Below are 14,184 nucleotides of genomic sequence, written 5' to 3' on the forward strand. Positions count from 1 at the left end.
ACTCGAGGAGACAAGAGTAAACGAATCAACCAAGCAAGTACCATCACCTCGAGGTTAACATATCCAGGGGTTGGGTCTATGATCGAGTTTCCTTTATACTCTATCATTTATGACATCATAAAGTAAGGAAGCCGAGGGCGAACTCGGTTTATTCGAGTAAACTTTAAACTTTACCCTATTGTCATGGTCTGTTTACAAATAGGCATCATTTTACGGGCTGTCCCATTACACCAAAAAAGTACCATCAAATAGTCTTAGAATGATTATTTATATACAATTATGTTAGATTTGATTTAACACTAAAGGTTTGGATTAACCAATCAACTAATTGCATGTGCTTAAAATAATTCAATTTTTTTGCCTTGCCTGGTCTAATAGACTACATAATTTCCTCAAGTTAAAACTGTTCCTTCTTTCCTCTACTGTTGCATGAAAAAAATGTTTATAGTGTGCATTACTGAACCAGGAGTACTTGACTCACATGTTACATTTTTCATAAGCAATGCAGCTGCATATTTGTTGAAGTATCTACTTTCATGTACTAATCATTGTTACCAGACTATCCTTGATTTTATCGTTAACAGCTAATATTCCTATACAATAAGACTGGAAATTGAAATTGGTCATATATTGGGAATTACATGCAGGGAATCAGCATGTAACATGCAAAATGGCATGGGACGAACTGGAGAGTCAATAAAGTAATAAATATAACTGTAACTTTTCTACTTAATAAAATATTTCTGTGTCTGCCTAAAGATTTTACACATTGACATGTGGCCATTGAGTAAATTACTATTATAAAAAATGAGATATGACATTTATGACTTAATGTCATATCTCGATTGATAGTCATGATTATATTGTAAGTCATTCACTTAGTTTTAGTGGCCTTATCAATGCTATAGCTTTCCTGCTCTTCAGTTATTTTATACTTATTTCCGTAATGTGTCTGGGTTTGAGATGAGAGTTATGAAGTATATTAAATAAATGTTAGTTCATAAAATACTATGTAAATTTCAAAACATCCAAATTATGTCATGTTGCAATATCAGCGTGTTACTTTTGATAGTTGTGCTGAGGTATTGATACAGCTATTGAATCATCTAAACAAAAGTTAGTAAGGTGATGGAGCTATGTAAATGAACATATCATCCCTATATTAATTTTTAATGTTGTTAAAAATGCATGGATGCATGGAACGGTGAATCAAGGATGAAGGTTTGTGGAAGAATGATCTGAGTGTGTATACTGTAGTTTAAAAATAGCTTTAAGAGTGTGTATACCACTGGGTACTGGATTACTTGATTATTTTAGTGGATCAGCTACTATAGAGCAGCTACATTGATGTCAATAATAATGTGTGGGTGCTTCCATTTTTTACTTCTGTGTGACCAATATGATGTCTGGTAAATGGTTAGACTGCTTCTTCATTAGAATTCTAGATCCTTGACTAGATATCTTACTTAACTTGTGGTAGAAACCTGCGTATACTGCAAAACAAAAAAGTGTTGAGAGCACACACACACACACACACAACACACACACACACACACACACACACACACACACACACACACACACACACTCCATGGGCCACTCCAAACTATACAAACCTAGACTTCTTTATAAGGTCATAGAAAAATCATTTACTTGTCTGCGGCCATACCACGTTGAAAGCACCAGTTCCCATCTGAACACTGAAGTTAAGCAACGTCGGGCCAGCGTAGTACTGGGATGGGAGACCGCCCGGGAATTGCTGGTGCTGCAGACTTTCTTTTTTTTTTACTAATTCATTTTGTTTTGTATCGTTCTTTGCCACAATGCTGATTTTGATGAAAATAGTAATGGAAAGAATTAGAAATATAAAACTAATTATACAATTTGTCAGTCTACTAAGCCACTGCTAGTGTTATATATGTATACACAAGTCTGATCTAAGCGATATCAGACCATCATAATTATTAGGATGGGGAACACCTAGGAGTTACTGCATGGTGCTGTAGACTTTTCCTCATTCATACCTTTTTGTAATACCTGACTTGTTGACAATAAGTTTAAAATTAAAGCACGTATTGCTACTTAAGGTCATTAATTGCTATTGTTAGCATAGTTCTTGAATAGATGTCTTCTTAATTGATGGAATAGAGCTGTTGGGTATTCGACTAGTGAAACACTGCTTGTCTGATCGATACAATGACAATAGTAAAAATATCTATTTTTTTTCAATTACTCTTCGTCTGCGGCCATACCACGTTGAAAGCACCAGTTCCCATCTGAACACTGAAGTTAAGCAACGTCGGGCCAGCGTAGTACTGGGATGGGAGACCGCCCGGAATTGCTGGTGCTGCAGACATTTTTTTCATAATAATATGCATGTCGAATTTTGTTACTAGGAGGAGGTGTCGTATTTCTTTTTCAGCAGACATTAACAAAAATCAATAATTTTATAAAGAAACGCTTTTTAGTTGTCTTTCTGCTAATCTGTGTTCAATCATAATAATAATGTCATAAAAGGAGATTCAAAGACAGCAATAAACAAACAATAATAACATCATTCTACCAAAAAAATAAATAATTAATAATAGTCAATGGGAACAGAGATGAAATTTTTGAAAACTGATGAAAAATTACAAAACTGAATGAATGGGTCAAGAGTGCCATATTACTTGTAATTTAACTATCATACAACAATACAACAAGACAGCAGATATTGAAGCAGAACAATGTTTTATTACCTACTGCCTTGTGACAAGAGTCAAAAATGGAACACATAAAATGGGTCAACTAAATCACTGTTCAAGTAGCTACTTCAGTTTTAATATGAAGAGATGAGAGAGCTGATGATGATGCAGTGATGTTTGGTTTTGATTCACTAACAGTAGCTTCTGTACCACTAACAGTTAAAGAAACAACCTCTTGTTTGTTATCATCAATTTCATCATCGTCTTTTGTTTGTGACCTTTCATCATCGTCATCAGCTCGTATACATTTCTTTTTTCTCCTAAAAATAAATGATTTATAAAATTATATGATTTGTAATTCTGAAGTTTTAAAAAATTGAAACAAAAACAATGAGAAACAACTCACAGTGTGAAAATTTGGTAAGGGTCTTAATTTGGTATAGTTTGCCAATTTTAAATAAGCTAATTAATAATATACATATTACAAAGTTCCAAATTTTAACCCATTTAGTGTCAAATTGTTAAATAATGTCTCTCCCAAATTGATTCCTATATGGTATCCTTATTATTATATTATAGTCTTAATAGAAGCCATCATGAATAACAAACAATACAGTGAGAATTAAATAACTACAAGAGTTTAATGACAGATATGAACTGGTTTTTATTGTATTGAGCATAGTTCATACATACCTACAAGGTCCACACCACATGTGTTGTTGTTCCATTCCATATCTTGCCCGACACTTACGAGGATTATCTATGTAAGGAATTACATGATAAGATTATTAAAATGAATTAGAATTTAATACAAGGAAAAATCACTGCATGCACAGTTAAGTGAAAATAAAATTGTTTGTCTCATTTATAGTCAATGTTAGACAGTGTAATCAGTTTAATATCTACATAGAAGTTATATAACTATATACAACACCCAACAATTTAAACCAAACACACTCAAAAATAGTAGGAAATTATCATGTGATTGTTTTAATATAACCATGTTTTGCTGAACATTGGTTGTTTGGTAGAAGCTAGTAGGAAGGATTACTACATGCTAGAGGCTTCAAAGCACCGCCCATTAGTACAGCAATCATAATTGAGGTACATTTATATTTAAAAGGCTGTATTGTACATGTGAACTTTAACTATGAGTAGTCAGTCATGTCTTTGCTAGCAATTTTGTATACACCTTACATTGTAATTGCTTAATTACTGAGAGAAAGTTATATTTTAATAAATAAATAAATCATATTTATAATACATATATAATTATATATATATATATATATATATATATATATATATATATATATATATATATATATAATATATATATATATATATATATATTTGTGTGTATGTGTGTTAACAAAATATTTACCAGGATTGTCTTCTGATTTAGGTCTTTTTGATGCCACACCCTCATTCATACTGCCTTCCTCATTAGCAGCTGAAATATTAAGAATAAAGAGTATAAATGAAAAGTTAACTCAATAACTCAAATAATTTACAATATGGCACACAAAACTTTACTGTGGCTAAACAGTTACTATTACTCAATGCTAACTAAGATCAATCACATTCATTGATATGATCAATTCTAACTATGATCAATCACATTCATTGATATGATCAATTCTAACTATGATCAATCACATTCATTGATATGATCAATGCAAACTATGATCAATCACATTCATTGATATGATCACTGCTAACTATACCAATCACATTAATTGATATGATCACTGCTAACTATTACCAATCACATTTATTGATATGATCAATGCTAACTATTACCAATCACATTAATTGATATGATCAATGCTAACTATGATTAATCATACTCATTGATATGATCATGGTAACCTTGTAGTTGAAGGAAATCATATTATAAGTTGTGGATAGATCTAGCTGTATTAAATGCAGTTTGATTCATTTCTAAATTGTCTTTGTACAAATGATAACACTGTTGGTATGATATGGTTTGCTACAAGGTCATTTTATACAAGATTTATTACATTGGGTATTTACAAGTATACCACGTCCAATTTGACCATATACCAGACTACAGAAATAAGCTATAGATAAATTTAACATGATTTAGATCGCTTAATATATAAGCTGAACTATATGCTTTTCAGAAAAGTAGCAGAGTAGAATGCCATACTTTAATGTGAAATAATAACATTTAACTTCCTATGTTTACTTGACAATGTTAATCTTTCATACTGAAGTAATTCCCACAAATCACCAGTCAAACTCAGATTGGACTGAGTATAACCACCAACTTATAACATATCTCCTTTATTTTTGAAGTAATACTAACTATTGTCAGCAAACATATTGTACATTATTACTGATAATATAAAAAAATGCTTTAGTAACATAAACCAGATTATAATACCTGTTTTATACTTTACTTACCATCATCAGAGTCTTGTTGTTGTTTTTGGTCTCTTCTTTCTTCTCTTTTTGTGAATAGCATAATTATCACGAGCTGACCAACCTGGATACATCTGCATGTGTTTAGCTCTTTCTTCTCTTTCTTCGCGAGCCATCTCATAATATTTAGCTTGTTCAGATTTATCTAATTGATGCCACTAAAGGATAATCATATTATTAAGAGGTGTGGTTTTTATTATGAGAGTATGTAATTTACAAAATGATAAAAATTATTTTATTTAGAGTTTATAACTATAGTGAACACAAATATGTGTGTTTACAGATTATGTTACAACTTAATATGTGGTTTAATATCTTGTTGAGGTTTTGTTATTTTACATGAACTATTTGTATGTCTTTGATCATTAGTTTGTGTTATATTAGTACATAGTGTATCTAGGTATGAGAGCACTTTATGAGAATAATAGCTTGTACAGTCGGCTACAATTTATGATCATGATTACAGTAGTTAAAAATAGCTTGTAGAGTTGGCTACAATTTAATGATCATGATTACAGTAGTTAAAATAGCTTGTAGAGTTGGCTACAATTTAATGATCATGATTACAGTAGTTAAAAATAGCTTGTACAGTTGGCTACAATTTAATGATCATGATTACAGTAGTTTAAAAATAGCTTGTACAGTTGGCTACAATTTAATGATCATGATTACAGTATTTAAAAATAGCTTTAAATTGGCTACATTTAATGATCATGATTACAGTAGTTAAAAATAGCTTAAGTTTGTGCTAATGGTAGAGATTTCTAAATTCTCTTGGGAAGCCGGCAAATAGATGACAGAGGAAATGATCACTAGTAGTCTTTGTTCTAGTGGTTGTGTTAAGGGTGTATAAATTTCATAGTAATGAGTCTCAGTAGTTAATATAGGTGGTGCAAAATAGGTATGTCTGGTATGTGGATCATGAGTAGAGTACCAAACATGGCCACTCATTACATGTACATTTAGTACGGCAACTATTCACACGTTGGAAGTTTAAGTTTCAACATCTTTATACATTTATTTAAAGTAATAAATGTATTATAGTATAATTACCTTTTTCCCTAATATTTGATTAATAGCTGCTGACTCTTTTAAAGTACATTCTTTAATCACTTCAGCTCTTTTCTCCTTCATAAAGAGCATGAAGGCATTTAATGGTTTCTTTATATGAGGTTTCTTATCCTTCTGTTGTGGAGCTATTTACTACCTATAAAATCAACATTAATATTACATGAGGACATGTAAATACTCTGAACAATGGGTTAAATATTAATTTAAAAGAAGATATTAATGCATTACAAATAGATGTATGTATAATAATTATATAATGTAGTGTGGTTTACCTGAATTAGGGTGTACTGTAGCATTAGGTGCTACTGGTGTACCAAATGAAGATAAACTATAGAATATGATATAGCAATCAGTTAATATTGATTACATTACATTTAGTTAATCTAATTGGTGAGCATTTGATAGTCACAATATCTGTATCTACTTAAAATTAGCAACATATCAAGTGTCACAACAGGTAGGCAGAGGATATATCTTTATATTAACTGCAATCTAGCTAGCTATGATATCTTGTTAGTTCCTTTAACTTGACCATTACACAATAAACAACACTATTATCTGTGATGTTCTCAATGAAAGGGTCATGCTCACTATGACACTTGATGAACTTTACAGGAAATACATCAAATCAATGACCTTGTAAGGTGGTTTCAATTCTTACGTGTGGAATCTTAATATTAAAGATCACACATGTCTATTAAAATGGGTGTGTAATACCTTGTTTGAAATTGTATTTAGTAGTTCAATACACACTATATAACTTAATGTGCTTTTAGTTTGTTTATGGCTAATGTTCTGAAACACTTCTATTGAATTAACAGTAGTGTATTTAACTACTGATGCAGTAAAAGAATGTATTCTGTAACTATAGTATAGTATACCTGTTGAGGGATAAGAACATTTGAGCTACATATTGTCCTGGCATTAAAAAGGGATATGTAGTAGGTCTTAAACCTTGATCCACAGGTAAAAAACTAGTGGAGTAACCATAAGGAATACTGATCCCTTGAGTAGCAGCTTTAGCCCTATAGAAAGATATGTGTATTAAATGATATGAATGAACTTTTTGAATCAAAGGATTTATTTCATGCATTAATTTTGATGATAGACCATTTTGACTTTTTTTATAAAAATTACTCGTTTAAATATAAGATATTAAATACAATGTATTGTACAACAAATACTGCCTATTGTGATCCTATAAATAAAATATAAAATATACGAAGCCATTGTATTCGTCAATTGAGAAAATGGCACTACAACTTTTGCTATTTATCAGTTTACAAACTCACAAATTAGCAAAATTACTATGAAGACAAAACTACTAGAGTAGACATATATTGTGTGGTCAATCTATAAATCTATCCACTATCAACGACATATTAATGACAGTTATAGTTTTTTTAAAACACAATATCTTAACTATAGCACACTATGTACCCATCATACTAATGATATTGTGTGGTCAACCTATTAAATCTATCCACTATCAATGACATATTAATGACAGTTATAGTTAAAAAAAACACAAACAAAACAATATGTTAACTATAGCACACTATGTAGCTATTGTACTAATAATATTGGGTTAGTATGTAACACATGTACATATAATTTGTCTAAAATTGTCTTATGTGTAGAATGTATTACAATGCAGCTGTGTAATTATAAGCAATACCACAAGAATGGAAGGAATTATTTAATATTAAAATTGCAATAATGTCAGTTTAATATGTACTAAATTGATTACCAGTAGTAATTAAAATTAGAAGTGGACTTGTCAACAATTCATGTTAATTTTTTGTATTTTTAAGTTATGAAAAGAGTAAAGGCTGTAGAGTTAGTAGAAGCTATGGTATGGTTTGAAATGGCTTTCACAAAGCTCTAGGACCTACTGTTCATAGAAGCTGATCAATCTTGGACTGAGAAATGTGATGTCAGCAGTCATTATGGACAGAAGCACAGTGTAATATAGTACAATGTATAACATAATGGTCAACATATGTGGGTGATTGCTAAGACAACTTTATTATAGTGAATGGTATCATGGCTACTGTACTGCTATAATAACACAAGAAATGATGTGACAGGAATATCATCAAGTCAAAGCAGTAACATCAACATAATGGTATAAACATCATAGAGTTGTATGTACTTTCCTAATAGGAAACTACAGGCTCCTAAGTGCTTATGTAACATGCACTCCTTATCATTAGACTACAGACAGACATATGGACAAGGAACCACAAAACAGACCACATAATATAACTGTATTATATAGTTTATACTGAAACCATTTTAGAGTAGAGGACACTGGCTATAGGAGTAGTCACACATACCAGTCTGTGGTAGATCCTGGTATCTCCATCTTGACAGGTCTAATACAGCAGTTACTGGATAGAGTGATGTACTAGCTGCAAATGGTGGCACATAAAACCATTAGCAGTATAGACCTGTAATAAAATAATTTCAATAACAGTAGTGTAATGATATCCTATTCTGATAGTAAGGTAAATTACAATGACTTTGTAATGACAATCTCACATGCTCCATTGTGACACAAAGATGGGTTCAACTAACAGTTATTCATTCAATAAGTAAACAAGATTACTTCTTATTCCATTATTTCTATTTTCTAGTCCTCAGGGAATAATAATTACATAGACATCTGTAGAACTGGAGCTTACACTGACAAGCTATTGTAATTTGAACGTATATAAGCTTCTGCTTGCTTTAAAAAGTGTTTACATAAATATATATATATATACAATAGATATGAATTATTACATGTATTAATAGATAATGTTGTAGTTAGGAAGAAATGACACCATACTGAGAACACTGTTAATACAAACAATAACACTTAACATCAGCAGTAAAGTATATCACTATTATTTTAAACAAATAACTCATGATATTATAGATAGTTAACCAAACATGGCTTCAAGAAGACTATCAACATTAGATGTCACGTTTCTATATACAATTTTCTTCACCTGTCATAATAGCTACATGTAATCATTGGTAGGCTATCTATTACAGTGTGTTTATATCAACAGTAAGTGATGTAAAGTAATCCACTTTATTTAAGTTGATCATCTTAAGTCTCTAAAGTACACACAACTCAATTAGAATGTTAGTGATTATAGTAATATGTACTCTACAGAAAATATAATATCATGTTTATACTCTACTACTACTATGAAGTCATTCCTAGAACTAGTGAAATCTTGCAATACCAAGTTAGAATGTAATGTAATTGCTGAGATCAAAGACATGACTAGGAGTAATAACATTTGGTACTATAATGTTTTATAAAAACAAACTTTATGAAATACTGATAAAACAATGAGAGGACATCTAAAGTAGTTATCATTACAACATTGATACTCTAAATGAGTACTAGTGTCTATGGGATTACTAAAGACTTTCTATGAGTTTCAATATTAGAATAAAACAACGTCATTAAGTCTTAGGAAAGCTTAATTTATTTATTGGTGTCATTTTATTTATGAACAAGAATTTAGAGCGATATAATCAGAGTAGCTTCATTCTTGTAATCTACAAAATATTACCATTTTTGTCCAAGTGAATGTCAAGTTTACTTAATATTGTCTTTTTTTAGTTACTGTACCTTTAACTATATATAGTTCAATCTTACAGTGTATAATAAATTACATTTATACTACAGTGAGTACATAGCTTCTGACACTAGACAGCATAATTCACTTACCATAGGTTGTACTACTGTTGGTCTAAATGGTAGGACATGACTGGTAACTAGAGTAATGTAACAACACATGTTAAGAACAGTATCTAATAAATAATAATATACCTGATGTATTAGGAGATGTATTAAATGTAACTGGATCATACTGTTGTTGGAGGTATCTAGGAGTCTATCAATAAGACAATAGAATAATACAATATAATATATGAGAAATGGGGTGTATATGAGTAGTGATTGGTGTATATCATATCTTAGCAGTATCACAAATACAGTAAAAAGATATTGTGTAAAACCAGGTCAGATTCAGGAAATTGATTGGTAAAGTGTACGTGTCAATTTGTCAAATATAAGGTGAGTGTGTCTTATACATGTAACAAGTTATATTAATGACTAGAGCATGCCATAAAATATTGGCAATTTCTTTTATTGAACGAGAAGGTATTATTATAGTATTAAATGAACTCAGAGTCACAGTCACTAAACTATTTACTATAGAATAAGCTGTGACTGAGTTCATTCCCTTAGAGGCTGTTCAGTTACATCATCTACACTACTATGTAACCATACCTTTACAATAAAAGACACACATTTCCTTTAAGGTTTTAATAAATATATTAAACATATGTCAAATTAATGTCATGAAGTGTGGAGAAAAAGGATTACAAATCAATTTAATTAATTCTAACAGTCTTACTCCTTAACTGGAAAAATGAAGTTAAACATTTTGTAGTTACAATAATTTTATCCATTTATTGTGGTTGTAATATACTAAATAATTAACCAAAAGTACATGTACATTAACCAATTTAAACAATACTATCAAAAATATTCATTCTTGCACTTAATTTGAAGACCAAATGTTTACAAATTTTAAGATGCTATTAACAGTTATTCTGTTATCAAACTACCAACATAATTATTTGACTTGTTAATGTTAGCACTAATGTCATTTACAAGATATAAACTCAATACTATGTCTAGAGTCCCATCAGAATGGGACATACTTTAATGTGAGATAGATTCCCAAGGTTTAATTAATATTCGGTGTTAATATACATTCAACTATGACACTTTTTCTTCAGGACTTTAGACATAGTGTTAAATTAAATAGTGAGAAATCTAACAATGTAATCATCCTAACCTCTGCTTCCTCAGCGTCTTTTTCCAATTCAGTTTTAATGTCATGTAAGTCCATTGAGTTAAGATGTTCCGTATTTCACCTTCACCTCATGACAGTATTCCTTCACTTCATCATTAGTAGCTAACTCTGGATCATCTGCACTTGAGCCTGGGGCTGACCTGTGGGGGGTGGCTGTGCTGCCATAGGCTCCTTATGTGATTGGCTGCAGGTCTATCTAGTACGACAGTGTACGTGTTGACAGTCGGCTCTTATTGACTCCAGTAAACTCAATCAAACCGCACCCTTTGATCACGCTGGTACAAAGTTTGGTAGATTGACCGATAAAGAGATCGCTTACGGCTTTAAAAAACGGGAAAAAGTCAGGGAAAGAGTCTCTCGGTTGTTTAAGATTTGTGGAGTTATTTTTTTTGCTCTTTTTTAGCTCGAAAACAGTCCGCTTGGTAACTTGGAAGAAATACAGCGATTAGTCGGCACTTCAAAGACTACGGCTCCCCTTCACACAAGGATTGTTTATGATGATATGAAAAGGAACAGTATAATATTCATAGCTAGTGAATATGATTGGGTCAGTAACAGAAACGTCATTATATGGCGTGTTATTTCCTGTTAAAGGGAAACCGCGAATTAATAGTCTTAATAAATAGGTGTGGTCAACAACAACCTGTAACCTATTATTTTGTCCACTGCTGCTTGAACTCATCATGTCGATAGGACGATGTCCTCTCCCTCCTGATCCAGGATACGAGAGTACTAGTAACTACTACACTTGTCATACTTATGAGGGTAATTTTTATTTAAGTAACATTTAGTAGTACTCTCCTTTAGACATTAATCAATTAGCTATTATATAAAGATTCAATTAGTTGCTAGGTAACAAAGGAAAAGAAGAAATATTGTAACTTGAAAATGACTGACCAAAATCATCTCTCATAGATATAAGTGATATTAGATGTCTAATATGTATTAGATACCATATATCCAGTTAAAAGTTTTTAATGTGACTATGTACAAGGAAATTTAGATAAGTGAGCACACATATATATAGGAGTTGCATACTATTATTATCATGACACTTTTTTCTTTTCCATTTGGTTTTCTGACTCCATTTAATGCTACTTAATAGTTTAGGGGAAAAGTCTTGTCATATTGTATGTAACTTTTATCTTGTTAGGTCAACCAGTTTGGTCGTATCAGGCCAGAAGCTCAGGAGATTGCCAAAAGAACACAGGCGGGAATCATTTCTATTTCTAGTTATTAACTAGGTGAACCACATCAGCCACCATTAAGTAGTCGACGTAAGTACATGACAAGTTAACAGTAGATTAGTAGTATTTACAATGTAGGGATATGAGCTTTATTATTTGTGTAATAGTGTTGATTAAGATATATTGAACATATTCCTTAAATGTCAGTGTAAAGTATGATGATTATAAAATAATTGCATTTGACAAACTAAGTTTCCTTCCTAAAAATTTTCTTGGTATTTTGAAAATACATGTTGAGTAATTTTCAAAGTAATCCTAATAATGGATGTTAAAAAATGGAATATTTACAGTAAATTTATTATTATTATTATCATATTGTAATTTCTTGAGTTTCAACCACAACATTCTAAATTTTCTCTATGAATATGTGGCTTAATAGAACACGTTAGTCAGTAACTGTGTAGCTTAAATAAAAGTACTGTCTGACCTTTTTAGAGGTTGTTTAAAAAAATTATTTGCAATTCTGGAAACTGTCATTTCAACAGACTTGAATGAAGTTATATTTCTACTATATTACTATTAATATAATATATAATATAATATAATATTAATACTAATATATACTATAAATATTAGTTAATCATTCAAAGACAAACACAGATAAGAAGAAATTACCTGACTTTTAGCTAAAAATTTTACATGTATGAATATATTAAGAATTGGCCATGCCACTTTTGAATCTACCTGTTCCGCCTTTTTTTTTTAGATACACTAGCTTAGTCTGTTTACATTAGATTTTTTTTTTTGGATCAAGTTATAATTTTGAATCATTCTGATCCCCCCAAGCGGTTTTGTTGTGTTTTTCTTGTGTCCGATAGTCCGCCCCGTGTATATATGCGCTTACTGTAAAGCTAACCACAAAGAATTTTCTGTCTGCTTTTTTTTCTTGTGTTCCCGATAGTTCAAAGACCAAACCAGCTGTTACTGGTTGATCTCTGAAGGTTATAACTTGTTTTTCTGCTTTCTAGCATAATTTAGTCTATTCCAATGTTGTGTTCCATCTCTTCAATCTTTACTTAAATATATACTAAGCTAACGTAGAAATGCTAACATATTTGACCTTATTTGTTGTGTATTAATTATATTAAAATTACTTTAATGGTTATTCTTGTACATCCAGGTCCTATTTTATTAAAAAGAAACCACCTCCAAGCCAACAAGAAGAGAATTAAGGAGTTACAAGTAAGATGTCATCAAGACAACGGGAAAGTAATGATACTAGTCAGTTGCTGCCACCACGTGTTGATAGATATAGCCATGTACCAGCTTAAGTCACTCTCATTTGGGAAAGGTACAGTAACCATATATCTAATTTATGTTCATGAACAATTATACATGTAGATAGATGCATAGTGAGTGTTAATTAACCTGCTGTGTGTGGGTGTATAGCGAGGGTTAATGTAGTCTGTCAGTGTGTGTGTGTGTCTGTCTGTTATCTGGCAAATGACTTTGAACTGCTTTAAATTGGCAAACACGACACTGATAGCCACCAAACTATAGTGGCCGATAGCAAAACTTCTGTACTTCTTAAGAATACTGCCCAAAGGAGAGTCAAACAAGCAAAAGCTTTAAAAGTCTGAAAAACTTTTGAAAAAAAGCACAGCTTTCAGTGAAGACTTTGAGAATTCAATAAAAACCTCCTGCATACAGCTATGACATTTTTTAATCTGTAACAGATATTGTAGTCTTAGAGAATACTATAAAAAGGTTTGCAAATTTATCGTATTTCCTCGAATAGAGGCCCTCTTCAATTAGAGGTCCAATCCTGTAATTGAGCTTGGGTAATTTAAGCAAAATAGTAAATAGAGACCTAGTCTCAAATCAGGTGTACTGACTATGTCCTTG

General features: G+C 31.2%; 1 protein-coding gene and 2 non-coding genes across 3 annotated transcripts; 2 read left to right on the forward strand and 1 right to left on the reverse strand.

Annotated features, from left to right (window-relative positions):
* The first annotated feature begins 1,655 nt into the window (after positions 1-1,655).
* Positions 1,656-1,774, forward strand: LOC121391072. The gene has a single exon (XR_005960351.1). It is a non-coding gene; the product is annotated as a 5S ribosomal RNA (ribosomal RNA).
* A 464-nt stretch (positions 1,775-2,238) lies between these two features.
* LOC121391073 lies at positions 2,239-2,356 on the forward strand. Its single transcript, XR_005960352.1, has one exon. It is a non-coding gene; the product is annotated as a 5S ribosomal RNA (ribosomal RNA).
* Positions 2,357-2,799: 443 nt separating this feature from the next.
* On the reverse strand, positions 2,800-11,257 carry LOC121391070 (transcription factor 7-like). Its single transcript, XM_041522826.1, is given in 12 exon segments — positions 2,800-3,004; positions 3,378-3,444; positions 4,069-4,137; positions 5,134-5,290; positions 6,186-6,334; positions 6,473-6,531; positions 7,085-7,228; positions 8,543-8,583; positions 8,586-8,627; positions 8,630-8,656; positions 9,937-9,983; positions 11,200-11,257. Coding segments are annotated over 12 exon segments (1,065 nt in total).
* Positions 11,258-14,184: the final 2,927 nt, after the last annotated feature.

This window comes from Gigantopelta aegis, unplaced genomic scaffold (genome assembly GCF_016097555.1).
Source record: "Gigantopelta aegis isolate Gae_Host unplaced genomic scaffold, Gae_host_genome ctg1588_pilon_pilon, whole genome shotgun sequence".
In the NCBI taxonomy this organism is placed as follows: Eukaryota; Metazoa; Mollusca; class Gastropoda; order Neomphalida; family Peltospiridae; genus Gigantopelta; species Gigantopelta aegis.